The sequence below is a fragment of the Girardinichthys multiradiatus genome, chromosome 11, assembly GCF_021462225.1.
Source record: "Girardinichthys multiradiatus isolate DD_20200921_A chromosome 11, DD_fGirMul_XY1, whole genome shotgun sequence".
In the NCBI taxonomy this organism is placed as follows: Eukaryota; Metazoa; Chordata; class Actinopteri; order Cyprinodontiformes; family Goodeidae; genus Girardinichthys; species Girardinichthys multiradiatus.
This window is the reverse complement of record NC_061804.1, coordinates 34,200,144-34,216,148: the sequence shown is the minus strand read 5'-3', so window position 1 is coordinate 34,216,148 and position 16,005 is coordinate 34,200,144. Positions and strand designations below refer to the sequence as shown.

The window sequence follows — 16,005 nt, the reverse complement described above, 5'->3', positions numbered from 1 at the left end:
AGGCACAGAGGAAAGGTGGTGGCACAAAAGAAAGGAAATGATGTGGGAGGGGGTGGAAGATAAACACAGATAAAAAGGTTATGTAATATCATTCCAGCAAGCAAAAGCAAGAGCTGTTTTGAGGAAAAAAAAAAAGTCAAAGATTCTGCTAATTGATTTTAGTAGGAAAGCAGCTGCAGAGCCTTGTGAATAAAAAAGGTCATTAAGATGCACAGATGATATCAAATATAAAATTGTGAGCACTACACAGACAATGTGATAAATTTCAAGACATTGAATCATTCAAATATTTAGGAGCACGGTGTGAATTTTTTGAAGTTTGTAGCACTAAAAGATGATCTTGCTCTGATGCCAGACTGATGCCGGCGAGGATAGACTGGAAATGGAGAGACGCAGAGAGCTCACCCACAGAAAACTCATCTCTGAGTAAACACACTAATTTAGATCCTTGCTGCTATGGCAACCCCCTCACAGAATTTCACCACCAGTGCAACTGGCACAGTGCTGCTGGCTGACACGCCCACCTCTCCTCTGATTGGCCGAGCACAGCTCTGGTTCTGCTGTGATTGGTTACCTGCTCCCTTTCTGCCATTCTTCTATCTTCCTCCCGTCTCATATCGTCAAGTCTCCGATGGGGACCTTTTTCTTGCTGCCTCACCATCTCTCGCTCTTTCCTCTGTTGCTGGGAGAGAGAGGTGAGAGGAAGGAGAGAAATGAGCAGAGGGGTTATGCTTGCGCTGAGGAATTCGACTGCTTATGAATAAAATTCTCTACTGTAAAGAGCTGGGGAAAAGAAAGGAATAGAAGGTCTGGTTCACTTTTACAAACAAACGCACACCTTTTACGTCTTAATCAGTGTTTGAGTTTACTGCTCTAATTTAAGCTTAACGTGATGGTGTCTCACATTAATAGACACATTCAGCTAGTTTTATATGGCTCACTAAAACCACATGATCTGCTCTTTGTGGTGCAATGAGGACCTTTGACTTGGCACAAAACCTCTGTGCTGCTCAGCTGTTTATAACTTTACATGCATCTGAAAAAATTAAAATATCATCTAAGGTTTATTTATTTTAGTAATTTAATTCAGCAAGTGAAACCTATATTATCCACATTCATTCCAAAAAGTGCTACAGTTCAAGCATTTATTTCTGGGTACTTTGCTGATTATGGCTTACGGGTAATAAAAACTTAATTTTAGGAGAAACTGAAGTTTTTGTTCATTACATAGGACAGTAGAATAGTAGGTCGGGGCTCCTTTTGCATGAATTACTGCGTCAGAACTTATCCATGCCATGCTGCACTAAGTTAAGGACTATACTTAACCAGTAATTTAATTATAGAGGCTTCCAAAGTTTCAAAATCTAGGTTAGTTAAACCATCTTAATTTTGATAGGTTATTTTATTACTACTATTAATACTGGCACGTGTTTAATGCTCATAAATTCAACATGTAAAATGTTATTATTGACAAGTAAATTATTAATGCCAAACACATCAGAAAAAAAAGAGCATTGGCTAACAAGATTCTGATGTCAAGGTGAGACCGGGTGAAGAGCCAAGAAAAGAGGAAGTGAGGAGTAAATGCAGCAAGTGCAGACATATTAAGGAGCCTTATATTATTAATGTGAAGTACAGTTTTGTAAAGTTAATTTTAGTATGCATAGTCACTTTGAAAAAGTGCACGATAAGATTTAGCAACAATGAATGTGAATTTTCAAAACACCCAAGGTATATTCCAGATTAACAAAATTTTTTTTTTATAAACAAAAGAGTAAAGTTTGTATTTTATAGTTTTGAAATTAGACCTCAAATCTCAGCACTGCACAGAAAGAACTCTTTTCTCAAACAAATAAATACTATAAAGTCTCACAAATGTTCCCAGTACAGAATCAATGCTTTAGTGAAAAGCAAAAAAGAAATTCAACACACTGAAGATGAAAAGCTGTCCATTACCTCTTCTAGTCGGCGCCGTTGTTCCTTCTGCTCTTCAATGCGTTTCTGTCGGTCATGCAACAGCTGTCTCTTGTGTTCTTCGGGATCTCGGCGCTGCGCAGCCAGTTGGGCTTGCTGCCTCTTGAGAGCCTCCGTGCGCTCCTTGTTCTCCTGCTGCAGCCGCTGGAAGTCCCTCCTCAGGGTGGACTCGCCAGGCACATTGAGGATGGAACTGATGATCAAAGTTGAAATTATGGATGGACGACATTCACAAAACGTGAAACACAGGTAGGCTTAATGTAAACTGAAAAGAAATGATCAAATTCGTTACCTTGACTCTCTATCATCCCCACGATTTTCATCCTCTTCATCACTACCGCTATACTCATACTCTGTCTCTTCTGCGGGATGATCAGGAATAAAGGAAAGGCTAAATATTATCTGAATAAGATTACATCATGCAACATTGCTTCCGAAAAGAAACTTATTCTGTACTTAGAAGATCTTTCAGTCTGATTGTTTTTACCTTTTTCTCCCCTCTTTTTGCGAGTGCGGTCAATATGATCTTTGAGCTGAATTCGGACCTGCCGTTCAGTGGGCTGGTCTCTGATGAACGAATGCTTGAGCAGCTGCTCTGTGGTTGGCCGACTGTGATATGTCTTGACAAGACAGCCTTCTATGAAGTCGATAAATTTCTTTGACCTGGAAGGAAGGATAAGATCAAAAGATTACCTCTTTCTTGGGACAATAAGAGTGGAGGGAGGCATGGAATAAACAAGAATCCTGCTCTTAGAACTATAAGGGACTTCAAGATCTGCTTTGTCACATATCAAAGATTGTCTGGAAATATTACTTTATTACACAGGTTTTTTTTTTTATTACTAAGAAAGACTTTTTAACGGGAATACGTAGGTGCTTGGACAGATAGCTCAATCAGGGAGTGAACAGCCAGACCACCAAGGCAACCACAGCCGTTTATTTGTTATCATTACATTTATCAGACAAGTCAATGCTTTCTTTTACAGCCTATTTTTTTTTTACTGTGTCTGAAGTCTGTAGAGGCACATCAAAACAAGAACCACTCAGCAAACAATTCTCCTGCATATTTAGCTTTTGTAATTAGCTGCATGATTTTTTTTTCTGCCGTGTCTGAGCCAAGTGAAAGAGAGATTGTTGATGGCATCTGCAGTCTGACTATATAGCAGCATCTTACCTTCCTTTCCAGCCACTAAATCTGCAGTATCATCTTGAAGTTACTTTATAAAGCCAAACACAAAGACCGTGTCCTCAGATGTAGTTAAACCCTCCAGAGTAAAGCATTAATTATGTAGAGAAAAGTGATATTTACACAACTAGTATACTATTCACTAGCATTAAATAGGCTATCCTGGTGATGGTGAGAGAAACATGCTGACCTATGGCTGTGCTCATTAACACAAGAATGCTTGTCTGAACCAGAGTAGAAATTATGTATGTGAATGCTCCCAGAGTGTTGCAAATAAAAAAATTATTGCAAACATTCAGTAGTTTTGAATTACAGGGAGACTGGGCCCTTGACAGAGCTCTTTCAAATTCCTCCATGGGGTGCAGGTTTGTTAGCTGTCCAAACTACTGCACTCAGACAACATTTCAACAGGTTTGCTCCCCCTCACTGAATAAATCTACTATTGTGAACTACAAGTCTATCTCAGCTCCTTCTGGCAATCATTTGTCTCCAAAGACATTCTGCAAATTATGGAGCTGTTTGTTGTACAACAGCGTCGTTTCCATTTAGTAGCCTTCTCTTCAAACGGGTTTCAGGCAGTTTATTGTAGCACTGCCAAGTGATTAAAATGCACAACCGCCTTTTATTATATTGTAATGACATAACCCCTTTCTCCATTTTCCCATCATTACAGCTTACTTTATTTGTTGGATTAATTTCAGTTCAAATAGAATGGAAACATTTACAACACAAGTCCACAGTGAAGAAATCTGACACCATGTCCGATTTCATGTCTCACTACATACAAAGGCACCCTAGCAACTTTATCTAAGCAGATCTAAGCACTATATTCAAAAGGAAACTATCTTCCAAGGAATCTGCAGTAGAAAGCGATTTACACTCACCATTTCTTGGACTTAAGCTTTGGAGGGGGGTTCCTTGGAATTAGAAACAGGGCCCTCATTGGATGCATGTCACACAAGGCTACAGAAATAAATAAGATTATAAGAGTTAAATCCCCTTAAACATGTGGAGAGCTAAGGAACAAAAGAAAACAGAAGCAAAAACACAAAACAGAATAAATATTATGTTCAACTATTCCTACTCTACGTAGTCTGTAAATAATTTAAACACTGTTATACATGCTTTTTTCTACAGCTGTTGTTGCCCAATCTTTCCTGGTGCCTCAGGCTTATCATTACACTGAATGCAAGAGCAAGGACTGTGAGTCACTGTGTTCCCAGTGTAGGTAGGCAGCTCAACCTGACTGGTTGGTTGGTTTTAGAGTTTACAGTAAATAGGCTTTTCTTATGCAGCCTTTTGTACACATGCAACGTGACTGACGCAGACAAAGGCAATGGATTTTATCCTAGTTTTTTAAGGGCCACAATAACCCAGAATAATCACAGCCAACTTGATAGGTGCTTCATAGAACACTTTAAAGGATGGCTCACCAACCAACTATATGTTGGCAGCAATTTCCTGCCAGTGGAAAGGATCCAAGTACAGAGTTACACACTAAAGGCATTTTAACACAGAGCATGAGTGAACTTCTGATTTCAAGGACTTTTTAGCTGTTTGACTGCACAGGTAATTTAAAAGCACTACATTTTTAAAAATAAGCGTTAGGACAACTCTAAAAAAAACAAAAACAGGGTTGTCTCTAATACAGCAAGTACAGACTTAAAGAACTATGTCTTAAAAAATAACTGGTATTCAGTGTTTCACAAAGTACAGACTATTGCAAAAGTATTGATTCCACTTGAGTTTTTAATTATTTGATCACATAACCAAAAACTTCCATTTATTTTACAATACATATATTAATATTTTACAATAAGCCAAAACAGAATATCACATCATGTGAAGTTGAAAGAAAATGATACATGGTTTCCAATTTTTGTTTACAAATAAAATTCTAAATAATCTTTGCAAATACCCCTAAATTAAATCCACTGCAACCAATCGCCTTCAGAAGTCACCTAAATACCTAACAGAATCCACCCGTGTGCGCAAATGTTTAGAGTAGAGTTAGGTAAATTACGGTTGAAAATCTCAATTGTAATGGTCTTGTTAAAGTCCGTGCCAAGATTTAATCGAGTGACTGTATCCTGAGTAATTACGCTTTAAAAAAAAAAAGAAATTGATAATCACAGTAGCTATCCACAGTCTGACTGACCTTGACCTATTTGGTCACTTCATAATAAACACCCTACTTTCAGCTGATCCATCAGATAAAAATATATTTAGGTGTGTGGTTGTAAGAGGCCAACACACGAAAATTAAGAGGAGTAAATACTTTTGCAATAACTATAAATTGTGCCTCACAGTCATCACTGCATCTTCGACTCCTAGTAAGACTTTTAGCACAACTGCTACGATGATCCACACTGGTAAACAATTCTGTCACGATTTGTGTGATCGGGCATTGGCAAAAACTTTCACAGTAATTTGACATGAATAGACAAATATAGAGTTTAACTCCTGCTACAGCAGCAAAAATCTAATTTACTATCTGAAGAATATACAAAATGTATGATTTCTTACCCTGATAGGTTAATAATCACAAACACATAAAAATAATATCTTTGTCAAAGAAATCAACACATCAAATGCCTAACTATTTACTCTAAAGGGTGAGAAGCTAGGAAATGGTTTCAGCAGCTATAATTTAAAAAGAAAAATCAAAGAAGGGACTATTTTAGCCTACTTCAATCACTAGAGTGATGGTATAAGTACATGCTGCATAATTTATAATTGTACAGCAACACCAGCTCACCAGTTGGCCTGTATACCCTACTGCATGTCACTCATAGAAGCAGTCTGTATGAGCTGTGTGGTCTCCATCAGTGATGAGGAAAAAGCCATAAAACATTTTAAATTTCTCATGAGAATAAAAAGAAAAATCACCTAGACAAGGCAACTTTGAGTGTAAAGATGCCTTCCAGATCTACAAGAACCTTAAACCTTTGCTGTTTTACTCAATTTCACTGCGGACCCATCTTTGGATTTAAGATTTGGCCAAAATAAACTCTCTACAGTCACTGCAACTTGCTGCCCTTAGGATTTCTCTGCAGCTGTAACAGAGCTATTATTGACTAAATCTGCGGTAAAGAAAAGACATGAAACCCAAACGCAGTGTTCACCACAGGGGGTCATCAGCAACAATATCACATATTGTATGTCTTCCTGATTTTGTGCAGCCCCCAACTGTCAGCAGTTCATCACTGCTGGACGAGAGGGACAAATTAGGACATTTTGTCACCAATAAGACTTCTTAACAGTGATCCACCACGGGATTTTTCAATTCTCCCTTTATCAGCTCTCACTGGCGGCTGGCAGGTGAAATAAAGAGAAAAACAAATACTAAAAACAATAAAAGAGTAATTTGTTTTTCTTTCATTAAATGCATCAAAACAAAAAATTTTTTTTTGTCTGTAAACACATCAACATGTTCTTTTAAGCACTTTGTTTAGGTTTAATTTTATTTACATAGGACTTTACACAGGTAAGAATATCACATCAAGTGGTATAATAAAACAATAATGAACAACAAGTTCCTTAAAATAAAATCTAAAATACATAAAACAGAGGCGTACATAAAACAAGACTTGAGATCTGTTACTGCTTTTTAAAACCATCAACAGCATCTAGACAGAGTAATGAGGAGGGTAGGGCGTTCCAGATTCTGGGTGCTACCAATTCAAAGGAGCCGTCACTACCCTCTTAAAGCAAGTTTTTAGGACCCCAAGTAACATTTGACCAGCTCACCTTAGAGTGCAGGTACACTGTAACAAATAAGAAATTTAAGGAGGGGCTTGGACATGCAAGATTCTAGTTAATATCAGGATTTTAAAGGGATTTAAAACCCAGCAGAAGCCAGTGAAGGGAGGCCAAAACAGGCACCGTATGGGCTCTTGTAAGCTCCAGTTAAAAGCTTTTCAGCAGAGTTCTGAACCAGCTGTAGTCAGTCAACCTCCTCTCTATCTAAACCACTAAAACCACTGTCAGCAGTTCAGGCATGAAGATATAAAAGCATGGATAATCATCTCCAATTCCCCCTTTGATACCAGAGGAAAAAAAAGCTGTTTCTTGTTAGCTGTTCGGAGCGCCGCTCCGTGGACATGGCCGAGTCAAAAATAACACTAAGGTTTCACAGATGTGGCTGAATGGAAGAAGCCAAAGAGCTGCTTTATTACTATTAATTAATTATCAGTTAACCACTTTTTGAGGGTGGACCAGCAGCTAGTTAAAAGAAGTGCATTTATTTGGCATTTATTCATGATCTGTCCCAAAGAGAGCAGAAATAAAAGTTAGTGTATTGGCCCAAAAACAGCTCTAAAGTACCAGACAGGTAAACGGGGCAGATTCAGACATAATCTGAATACTAGAAACCTGCAAGCAGCTTTGAAGGCCCTCGCACCCCTCAGCACAACTCGGGCTGTCGAGCGACTGCAGGAGCCTGGCATCGCCTCCTACACGCCACATACGATGACACCGCGTCACTTCAAGACGTCGCCAGTAGGTGGCACTTTGAGCAACATGTCATATGATCTTCGGTCATGCGGAGTTTCATTCTGGCAAAAAGCATTCAAAATTTCGGGTAAATTGGACCTTCCAGATGGAAGCTGCTCTCACTTGTTTGTTTGTGGGTGGGGCTAAAACAACATCATCAATTGACTGTGTCAAAATGTCCATCATTAACTCATGATCATGTATACTACATTTCAAGTGGATCCGATGATGAATGAGGGAGATATAGCCCTTGAAGTGTCCTAGGGGGCGCTATTGATCCAAATTTAAATGTAATCCAATAGAGCTGTTTAGGGGGTGAGAAAGATCAAGCATATTCAGTTTGGAGTGAATCGGACCTTCCATATGGAAGCTACAGTCATGTGTTTATTAGTGGGCGGGGCTAGATTGATGTAATGTATTGACTGTGTCAACATGTCCAGCTTTGATACATGATGATGTACAGTATGTTTGAAGTGGATCCGATCAGGCATGAGGGAGCTAGAGCACTTGAAGTGTCGTAGGGGGCGCCGTTGAGCCAAATTCATATGTAATCTAATAGAGCTGTTTAGGGGCTGACAAGGATCAACCATATTGAGTTTGGAGTAAATCGGACCCTGCATGTGTAATTTAGAGGCAAACGTATCGCCATGGCGTCACATCAGATTTCGCCACGCCGCCACGGCCACACCCTCCAGCCAAACCTGTCAGTACTGGAGATGAAGTTAGACCATCGTGTTATCTGTCATTGGAGACAGTTTCATGTTGATTAGTTGAAGGAGATCAAATATGGCCCACACTAAGTGAAACATGACACTTCCTGTTCTGAGCGGGCGGGGCTTCGATGATGTAAGCATCTGATCAGTGAATATTGTTCAGGGCCAGAGGTAGATCAATCCCAGAAGGTTTCATGTCTCTGTGACTTTCTTTGTAGAAACTATAAGAGTTTCGTGTTTCATGGCGAGAAGTCAGATTTTGAGGCTTAGCCACGCCCACATACTTTCATGTAGCAAAAAGCTTTCGATAACGTTTAATGCCCAATGCCTTAAGACTATGCTCATTGATTTTGATTTCTGTAAGTCAAAAGCTGTAGGAGGAGTTTGCTCAGATTCCACGTGTGTAAATGAGACAAAATGGCGGCTTTGATCCAAAATGGCCGACTTCTTGTGGGGTTTGGACAATGGGTCCAAGAGACTTTTTTGTAGGGCTTGAAAAGTTACATAAGTGTACTGAATGTCATACACCTCGGACACAGCATGGCTTGGGGCTGGTTGTTTTAGTGCTCCTAGAGGGCGCTGTTGAGCAATTAGGCCACGCCCACCAATTTTATCACTGGAAATCTTTAGGGGGCTGGACCAGTATCAATCCTATTGAGTTTGGTGGCTATCGGCTTAGAAATGTGGAAATAACAGGCAAACGTAAGGCCATGGCGTGACGTCTGTCATCGCCACGCCGCCATGGCCACACCCTCCCGCCTAAAGTCTCTGTGTTCCAAACCAACTTAGACCATCTTGTTATCTGTCACTAGGGACAGTTTCGTGTTGATTAGGTAACAGGGGTGAAATTTGGACCTTTCACAGTAAGACATGGTACTTCCTGTTCTGAGGGGGCGGGGCTTAGATGATGACAGGATGTGACCATTGAATATTGTTTGGGGCCAGATGTGGATCAATATCAGAATGTTTTGTGTGTCTGCAACTTTCCTTGTAAGAGCTATAACAATTTCAATTTTTTTGGCGAGTCGTCAAATTTTGAGGCCTGGCTCCGCCCCCTCAGCATGCTCAAAAAGTCACAATTTTGATAGCTTTAGATCCCCCATCCCTTCTGAGCAAACTGACCAAATTTCAAGGCGATCATTCAAAATCTCTAGGAGGAGTTCGATCAAATACAGAGGCTATAAACGGCAAAAATGGGGTCAAAATTTAAACTTAAATCCAAGATGGCCGACTTCCTGTTTGTTGTAGGATGCGGGTGCATGAGAGTTTTGGGTAGTTCTCGGGGAGTTCTACAAGTGTACAAAATTTCATAACTGTACGATAAAGTAAGGTCAATGCGGATGGTTTTTTGAAAATTTCAGGGGGGCGCTGTTGAGCCATTTTTATGGCGACTTTTGTGAAACCCTTAAAATACGTAAATTTCACACACGACTGATAGCTCCGCCAAATTTGCTGACTTTTTGTATATGTTAAAGCCGCGAAAAAGGCAATTCATTTGTCGCCAGAATAATAATAATAAACAATCGAATTACAATAGGCCTTCGCAGCTGCTTTGCTGCTCGGGCCTAACTAGAAACCTGCAAGCAGCTTTGAAGGCCCTCGCACCCCTCAGCGCAACTCGGGCTGTTGAGCGACCGCAGGAGCCTGGCATCGCCTCCTACATACGATGACACCGCGTCACTTCAACACGTCGCCAGTAGGTGGCACTTTGAGCAACATGTCATATAATCTTCGGTCATGCAGTGTTTCAGTCTGGCAAAAAGCATTCAAAATTTCGAGTAAATCTGACCTTCCAGATGGAAGCTGCACTCACTTGTTTGTTTGTGGGTGGGGCTAAAACGACATCATCAATTGACTGTGTCAAAATGTCAATCATTAACTCATGATCATGTATACTACATTTCAAGTGGATCCGATGATGTGTGAGGGAGATATAGCCCTTGAAGTGTCCTAGGGGGCGCTATTGATCCAAATTGAAATGTAATCCAATAGAGCTGTTTGGGGGCTGACAAAGATCAAGCATATTCAGTTTGGAGTGAATCGGACCATGCATGTGTAATTTAGAGCCAAACGTATGGCCGTGGCGTGACATCAGAATTCGCCACGCCATCATATTCACACCCTCCAGCTAAAGCAGTAAGTACTGTCGACTGTCTAAGAGCATCATGTTATCTGATACTTGGGACATTTTCACATTGATTAGGTGAAGAACATCAAACATTGACTCTGTAAAGGAAAACTTGCTACTTCCTGTTCTCAGGGGGCGGGGCTTCGATGATGTCAGCATCTGATCAGTGAATATTGTTGAGGCCTAGAGGCAGATCAATCCCAGAAGGTTTCATTTGTCTGTGACTTTCCTTGAAGGAGCTATATAAATTTAGTGTTTTATGGCAAGAAGTCATATTTTGAGGCGTGGCCACGCCCACATGCTTTCATGTATCAAAAAGCTTTTTATAACTTTTGATCCCCAATCCGTTAAGAGTATAGTGAGTGATTTTGAAGTCTGTAAGTCAAAAGCTGTCGGAGGAGTTCGCTCAGATATGCGGGTTAGAAACGGCCAAAACAAGGTCAAAATGGCAACTTCAATCCAAGATGGCCGACTTCCTGTGAGGTTTGGACCAATGCTCCAAGAGACTTTTTTGTAGGTCCTGCGACGTTACATATGTGTACCAAATTTCAGAATCCTCGGTCATAGCATGGGTTGGGGCTGATTATTTGAAATTTTCCAGGGGGCGCTGTGTACGAATTAGGCCACGCCCACCGAATATGTCATCAGATCTCTGTTGGGGACTGGACAAGGATCAATCACATTGAATTTGGTGCAGATCAGATTATCTATGTGGAAATTAGAGCCAAACGTATGGCCATGGCGTGACGTCTGACTTCGCCGCGCCACCACGGCCACGCCCTTTTATGAAAAGTCACTGTGCTTCAAACAAAGTTATACCCACTAGTTATCTGTTTTCTGACACACTTTCAAGTTGATTGGTTCAAGAGGGTCAGAGAGGCACCTTTCCAAGTGAAAAAAGTGACTTTCTGTTCTGAGGGGGCGTGGCTTTGGTGATGTCAGCATATGACCCCATAGGATCGTCGGGAACCGGAACGTCCTCCTTCATGCCAACTTTGTTGTGATTTTGAATTTTTTTGGGAAAGTTATTGCAATTTTTGACTCTCGGAGCGAACGCCAAGTTCGTGCCCAGGCCACGCCCCCTAAACATGGCCGAAAACTCAGGATTTTGATAACTTTTAATCCCCCATGCCTTAACCGCATATTGACCAAATATGAAGCAGATAGCTGAAAATCCCTAGGAGGAGTTCGTTAAAGTTCGAGGTGAGTAAAAGTGAAAAACGGGAAAAAATTGGCCTTTGACCCAAAATGGCCGACTTCCTGTGCATTTTAGGGCATACCCCCAAATATACTTTTTTTCTTGGTTTGAGGAGTTCTAGCATTGTGCCAAATTTCAAATCTGTATGACTTACGGTTCGGCCTATCTCACGTTTGGGGGCGTGGCTAAGTGGTTTGGCCACGCCCACTGACGACGACATTAAAGAACAAAAATTTCACGCGGGGGACAATTTTGGGTAAAATTTGGTGAGTTTTGGGATATGGCAAAGTCCCCGTATTGCGCCGCCAAAAGTCCCCGGAAGAATAATAATAAGAATTCGAGCGATTACAATAGGCCTTCGCAGCTGCTTTGCTGCTCGGGCCTAAATAAAAACCCTAACCTGTGGTGAAAGAGGTATGAGATGCATCAGTATTTAAGAAAGAACATCTGAATTGGGCAAAATCAGAAAAGGTAGGTCAGACCTTAGAGAAAGCTAAAAATAGGTATTGATTAACTGATTGCTGCATTTCCATCTCTTAAGTATGCCTATATTTACATTTAACAACTGATTCTTTGCAGGACATCTGCAGGGTTCAGCAGGTCAAATTTCAGACTCTTTAAGACCTTTTTAATGCCACCTTAAATGAAATTTAAGACCCACAAAAAAAAAAAAAAACTGTAAATAAAGGGGATGGTTGGGGATTCCTGCTGTATTACAATCAAGCATAGCATATGTGTCAGACAGTGAAACACCTTGAAGTTTAGGTTTTGTCGTTTATTGAACATTAACTGATTAAAGTGCTCTCTGGTTCAATTGTTGTATAAACAAGTGCAAAAACATCTGCTTGCAATTTGTGAGTCAGGAAACATGAAAAAAACACATCTATATTTGTGATTAACGTATTGAAGGCAAACTTAGATCTAAACAACCCGAAAGATAATTTTAGGCTTTGGGGTTTGTAAACAGCATCATGTAGAGTTCATCATTGTAACACTAAGTCAAAATTCCTATAACAATTAAAAAAGAAATCCTTGTTATGTTACACCAAACAATAATTGTCCATAACTAGTGCTGGGCTTTCATCATTCTCTAAGTATATGCAAGTCCCTCTCTCATTTGTTGCTGCAAGCTGTCAGTCAGCTGTGTATGACGGCTAAAGAAGGTGACTCCCTTCAGATTCCACCCGGTAATAAACCAAAGTCTACAACTTGAAAATGTTTCAATAGCATAACAAAAACTAAAGATAACACTTCAAACTAAATGTCTGCAATAGGCTGCAAGACTTGCTTTGTCCACCAGTCTAACAAACGGCCCTCTTAGGCAACTAATCCAACCATCATCAGCTAGTCAGGGTACTTGGAGAAAGCATAATGAAAAACAAGACTTTTGAGTTCTACAAAGTAATTATATTTACTTAATAAATCTTATGAAAATGCTTGGCGCTTCCACTACTCCCCTCAGTGCTAACTGTACTTAATAATATAGCTATAATATCATGCTGATATTGTGATACAAATTAAAAATCATTGATTCAGAGTGAAATCCCAGTAGTTCTGCAAACCTCATACCATCCCATGCTCAATATGCCCCCCCAATCATGGACAGGCTCACATTTCCACTGCAGTCTTCCATTAGATTATTTAGTTTCATTTTCTGTTTAGTTGTTAGTTGTGCCATTTCAGTACAAAATTAAAGTTACAAGTTTAGCCGTTAAGGCTAGAGTTGAGGATATCTAAAAACTTCACACAAATCAATCTGAAAAGAAGCAATCATTGGTCAAATGTAGCACAACACACAGAGATGAGCCCATGTTGAACCCAAACATTCTTCACCAAGTTTATCAGCCTCACTTCACTGAGACATTCACTCTGTCTTTGGTTCTGCACCAGATTTCAAGCAGAGATGTCCTCATAAACCAGAGAGAGATCTGTGCCATCAGCCTCCACAGGCCAACTGCCAGCTCACAACTCCACTACTTTAATTACAGTGAGTCATCTGTCCATCTGAAGACAGACAACAAGGCTGCATACACAAGACACACTCATTCATGAGGTCTTTAGAACTGGCTTTGTGATTATGAAAAATTATCCAATGCTGAGTTGATGCATGAAAATTTTAAATAAAAAAATCAAGTCAAGAAGAATAAACACTTACGAGGCGCTCCCTCTGCCATCTCAATGGCTGTTATCCCCAAAGACCAAATATCACTCTGTAAAATAGATGCGGTACAGCGCCCGTGTTAATGTTTTATTTTCACAGCACAATGAGAACACATTATAAATACAGCATTTCTACAGTTACCCTATAGTCGTAAGTGGAGTCAGGATTCTCATCACAGGCGATAACCTCAGGTGCCATCCAGTAAGGAGTGCCGATGAAGGTGTTCCTACGTCCGACGGTCCTGTCCAGCTGAGCACTCACCCCAAAATCAACTGCAATCAGAGAGTTGATACGAGTTATAGTCTGATACCACTAAGGAGGGCTTCAAACAGAACAAATTCAGTATATTTTTTTTCAGCATACCCAGCTTGACCTCTGCATTCTCCGTTAGCAGCACGTTCTGGCCTTTGATGTCTCGGTGGATAACTTTATGGGCATGGAGGTGAGAAAGGCCCTGTTTACAGACAAAGAAGTCAACCACGGTCAGTGAGCAGAAAACGCTGCTGCATAATTGATCAAACAGTCGAAACTACAATTTCTTACCCTTAGGATCTCTCTGCAGATGTAAGCAATCCAGTCTTCCTTCAGAGAGCTGCCTTTAGTGTTTTTCACCAAGTCGGTCACTGATCCGGCTCCACAAAACTCCATCACCAGCTGTGCAAAGACAAACACACATTTAACGAGAGCATGATTAACAAAAAAGCTAATAATGTCTGATGATAATGTTACTGGATAATGTGGACAGACCCAAAGTTGATCATCGTGTCCTGGTGGACTCTTCTTCACAAAGGCACCATAGTACGTGGCTATGTTGCGGTGGTGGCTGTACTTTTTCAACATGTTGATCTCTGCTTTGATCTCTTCTTCTTCCTCCTCTGTAACATCCATCACTTTGATGGCAGCCAGCTGGCCTGTCTTCACGTGACGGCCCTGATTAAAGAACACGTTGGATTACTACAACAGTGTTTTAAATTAAGCTTGTGCTCTTTTTTCCAAAACTCTAAAAGTCTGACCAATTAGATGTGGCTAACTGCTTCTTTGAGTCATTGTGTTATTCTACAATTCTGAAAATTGAACTTATTATGCAGATAATGGCAAATAATCTACTCACATAGCAAAAAGTTCTGCAATCTGAGACGTTAAGGTGCAGAACATTCAACAAAGTCAAAAAACAAAACAGCTATTCGAGAAAAACAAAGCTTATTACTGTCTTGCATTGATAAAACCCTTTACTTCGGAATAATACAGATGCAGACAAACATGTGAGCACCCCTGGATAAAAAGTTGTAAAAAGTCTTTACAGTAGCCTAACTTCATGCCCAAAATCCAAACTTTAAGCTCATTTATTGAATAGATAGGGAGAAAAATATTTCTACCAAAAGTTATGGTACAATTACTTGTAAAGCAGCTGTTCAAAGATTTGCAAAGAGGCCTTTTGCAAATGGAACGACACAGTCTGCTATAACATTTCACAAGGCTGGGACATGCAGCGAGAGGGATCTTTGGTCATTTCTTTTAGCACAATCTCTAGATCATCCAGAGTCCTTTCTTATGCACTCCTCTTCAGCTCACCATGCAGGTCAGCAGCAGAGTGTACCGGGTACTGAGGTTAACATGGAACATGGTTGATTTTGTGTCTGGCAAATACTTGTGTTGGTTTATTGTCCTGCAAAAAGACCCAATGATACCCTGTTTCTCCACTTCACTGATAGATTTCAGATTCTTTTATTTTAAGTCTCCAGGGGCCTCATGTACAAAGTGTACTTATGCACAAAAATCTTTTGGCGAAATGTTTTATGCACAATATGGCATGTAAAAAATTGAACGTTGCGTGAATGTGTGCGTAAATCCACGGAAACGTTTTCGTTTGACAATAATAAACTCCAGAGAACTAAATCTCACCTTAATACACTGAAATATGACTCCATTCAGTTTTATTTAATTCATGGAGCATCAAACTTGATGTTTTTTTTGCATGTGCAATTAAAATGCATGTGAATCATCTAAAAGTTGGGAGGGAGCATTTCTTTCAGAGATTGTACTGACTTGATGAGACATCATGATGCACGGTTTATGAGCCAGTTTAGATTGCCTGGGGCAATTATTTTGGAGCTCTGCAGCTGGCCTCAGTGTTACAGAGGGAAACCAAGA

At 40.2% G+C, this 16,005-nt stretch overlaps 1 protein-coding gene across 1 annotated transcript in view; it reads right to left on the bottom strand.

Moving 5' to 3' along the window:
• Positions 1 to 16,005, bottom strand: part of mink1 (misshapen-like kinase 1) — a 49,375-nt gene that overhangs the window by 22,314 nt on the left and 11,056 nt on the right. The window contains exons 3-12 of the mRNA XM_047378503.1: positions 14,602 to 14,784; positions 14,398 to 14,508; positions 14,218 to 14,308; positions 13,996 to 14,126; positions 13,849 to 13,903; positions 4,045 to 4,123; positions 2,462 to 2,637; positions 2,267 to 2,336; positions 1,957 to 2,167; positions 575 to 682 (exon numbers count right to left, since the gene is read on the bottom strand). Of these exons, the coding sequence (XP_047234459.1) occupies positions 575 to 682; positions 1,957 to 2,167; positions 2,267 to 2,336; positions 2,462 to 2,637; positions 4,045 to 4,123; positions 13,849 to 13,903; positions 13,996 to 14,126; positions 14,218 to 14,308; positions 14,398 to 14,508; positions 14,602 to 14,784 (1,215 nt within the window). The remainder of the gene's footprint in view (positions 1 to 574; positions 683 to 1,956; positions 2,168 to 2,266; positions 2,337 to 2,461; positions 2,638 to 4,044; positions 4,124 to 13,848; positions 13,904 to 13,995; positions 14,127 to 14,217; positions 14,309 to 14,397; positions 14,509 to 14,601; positions 14,785 to 16,005) is intronic.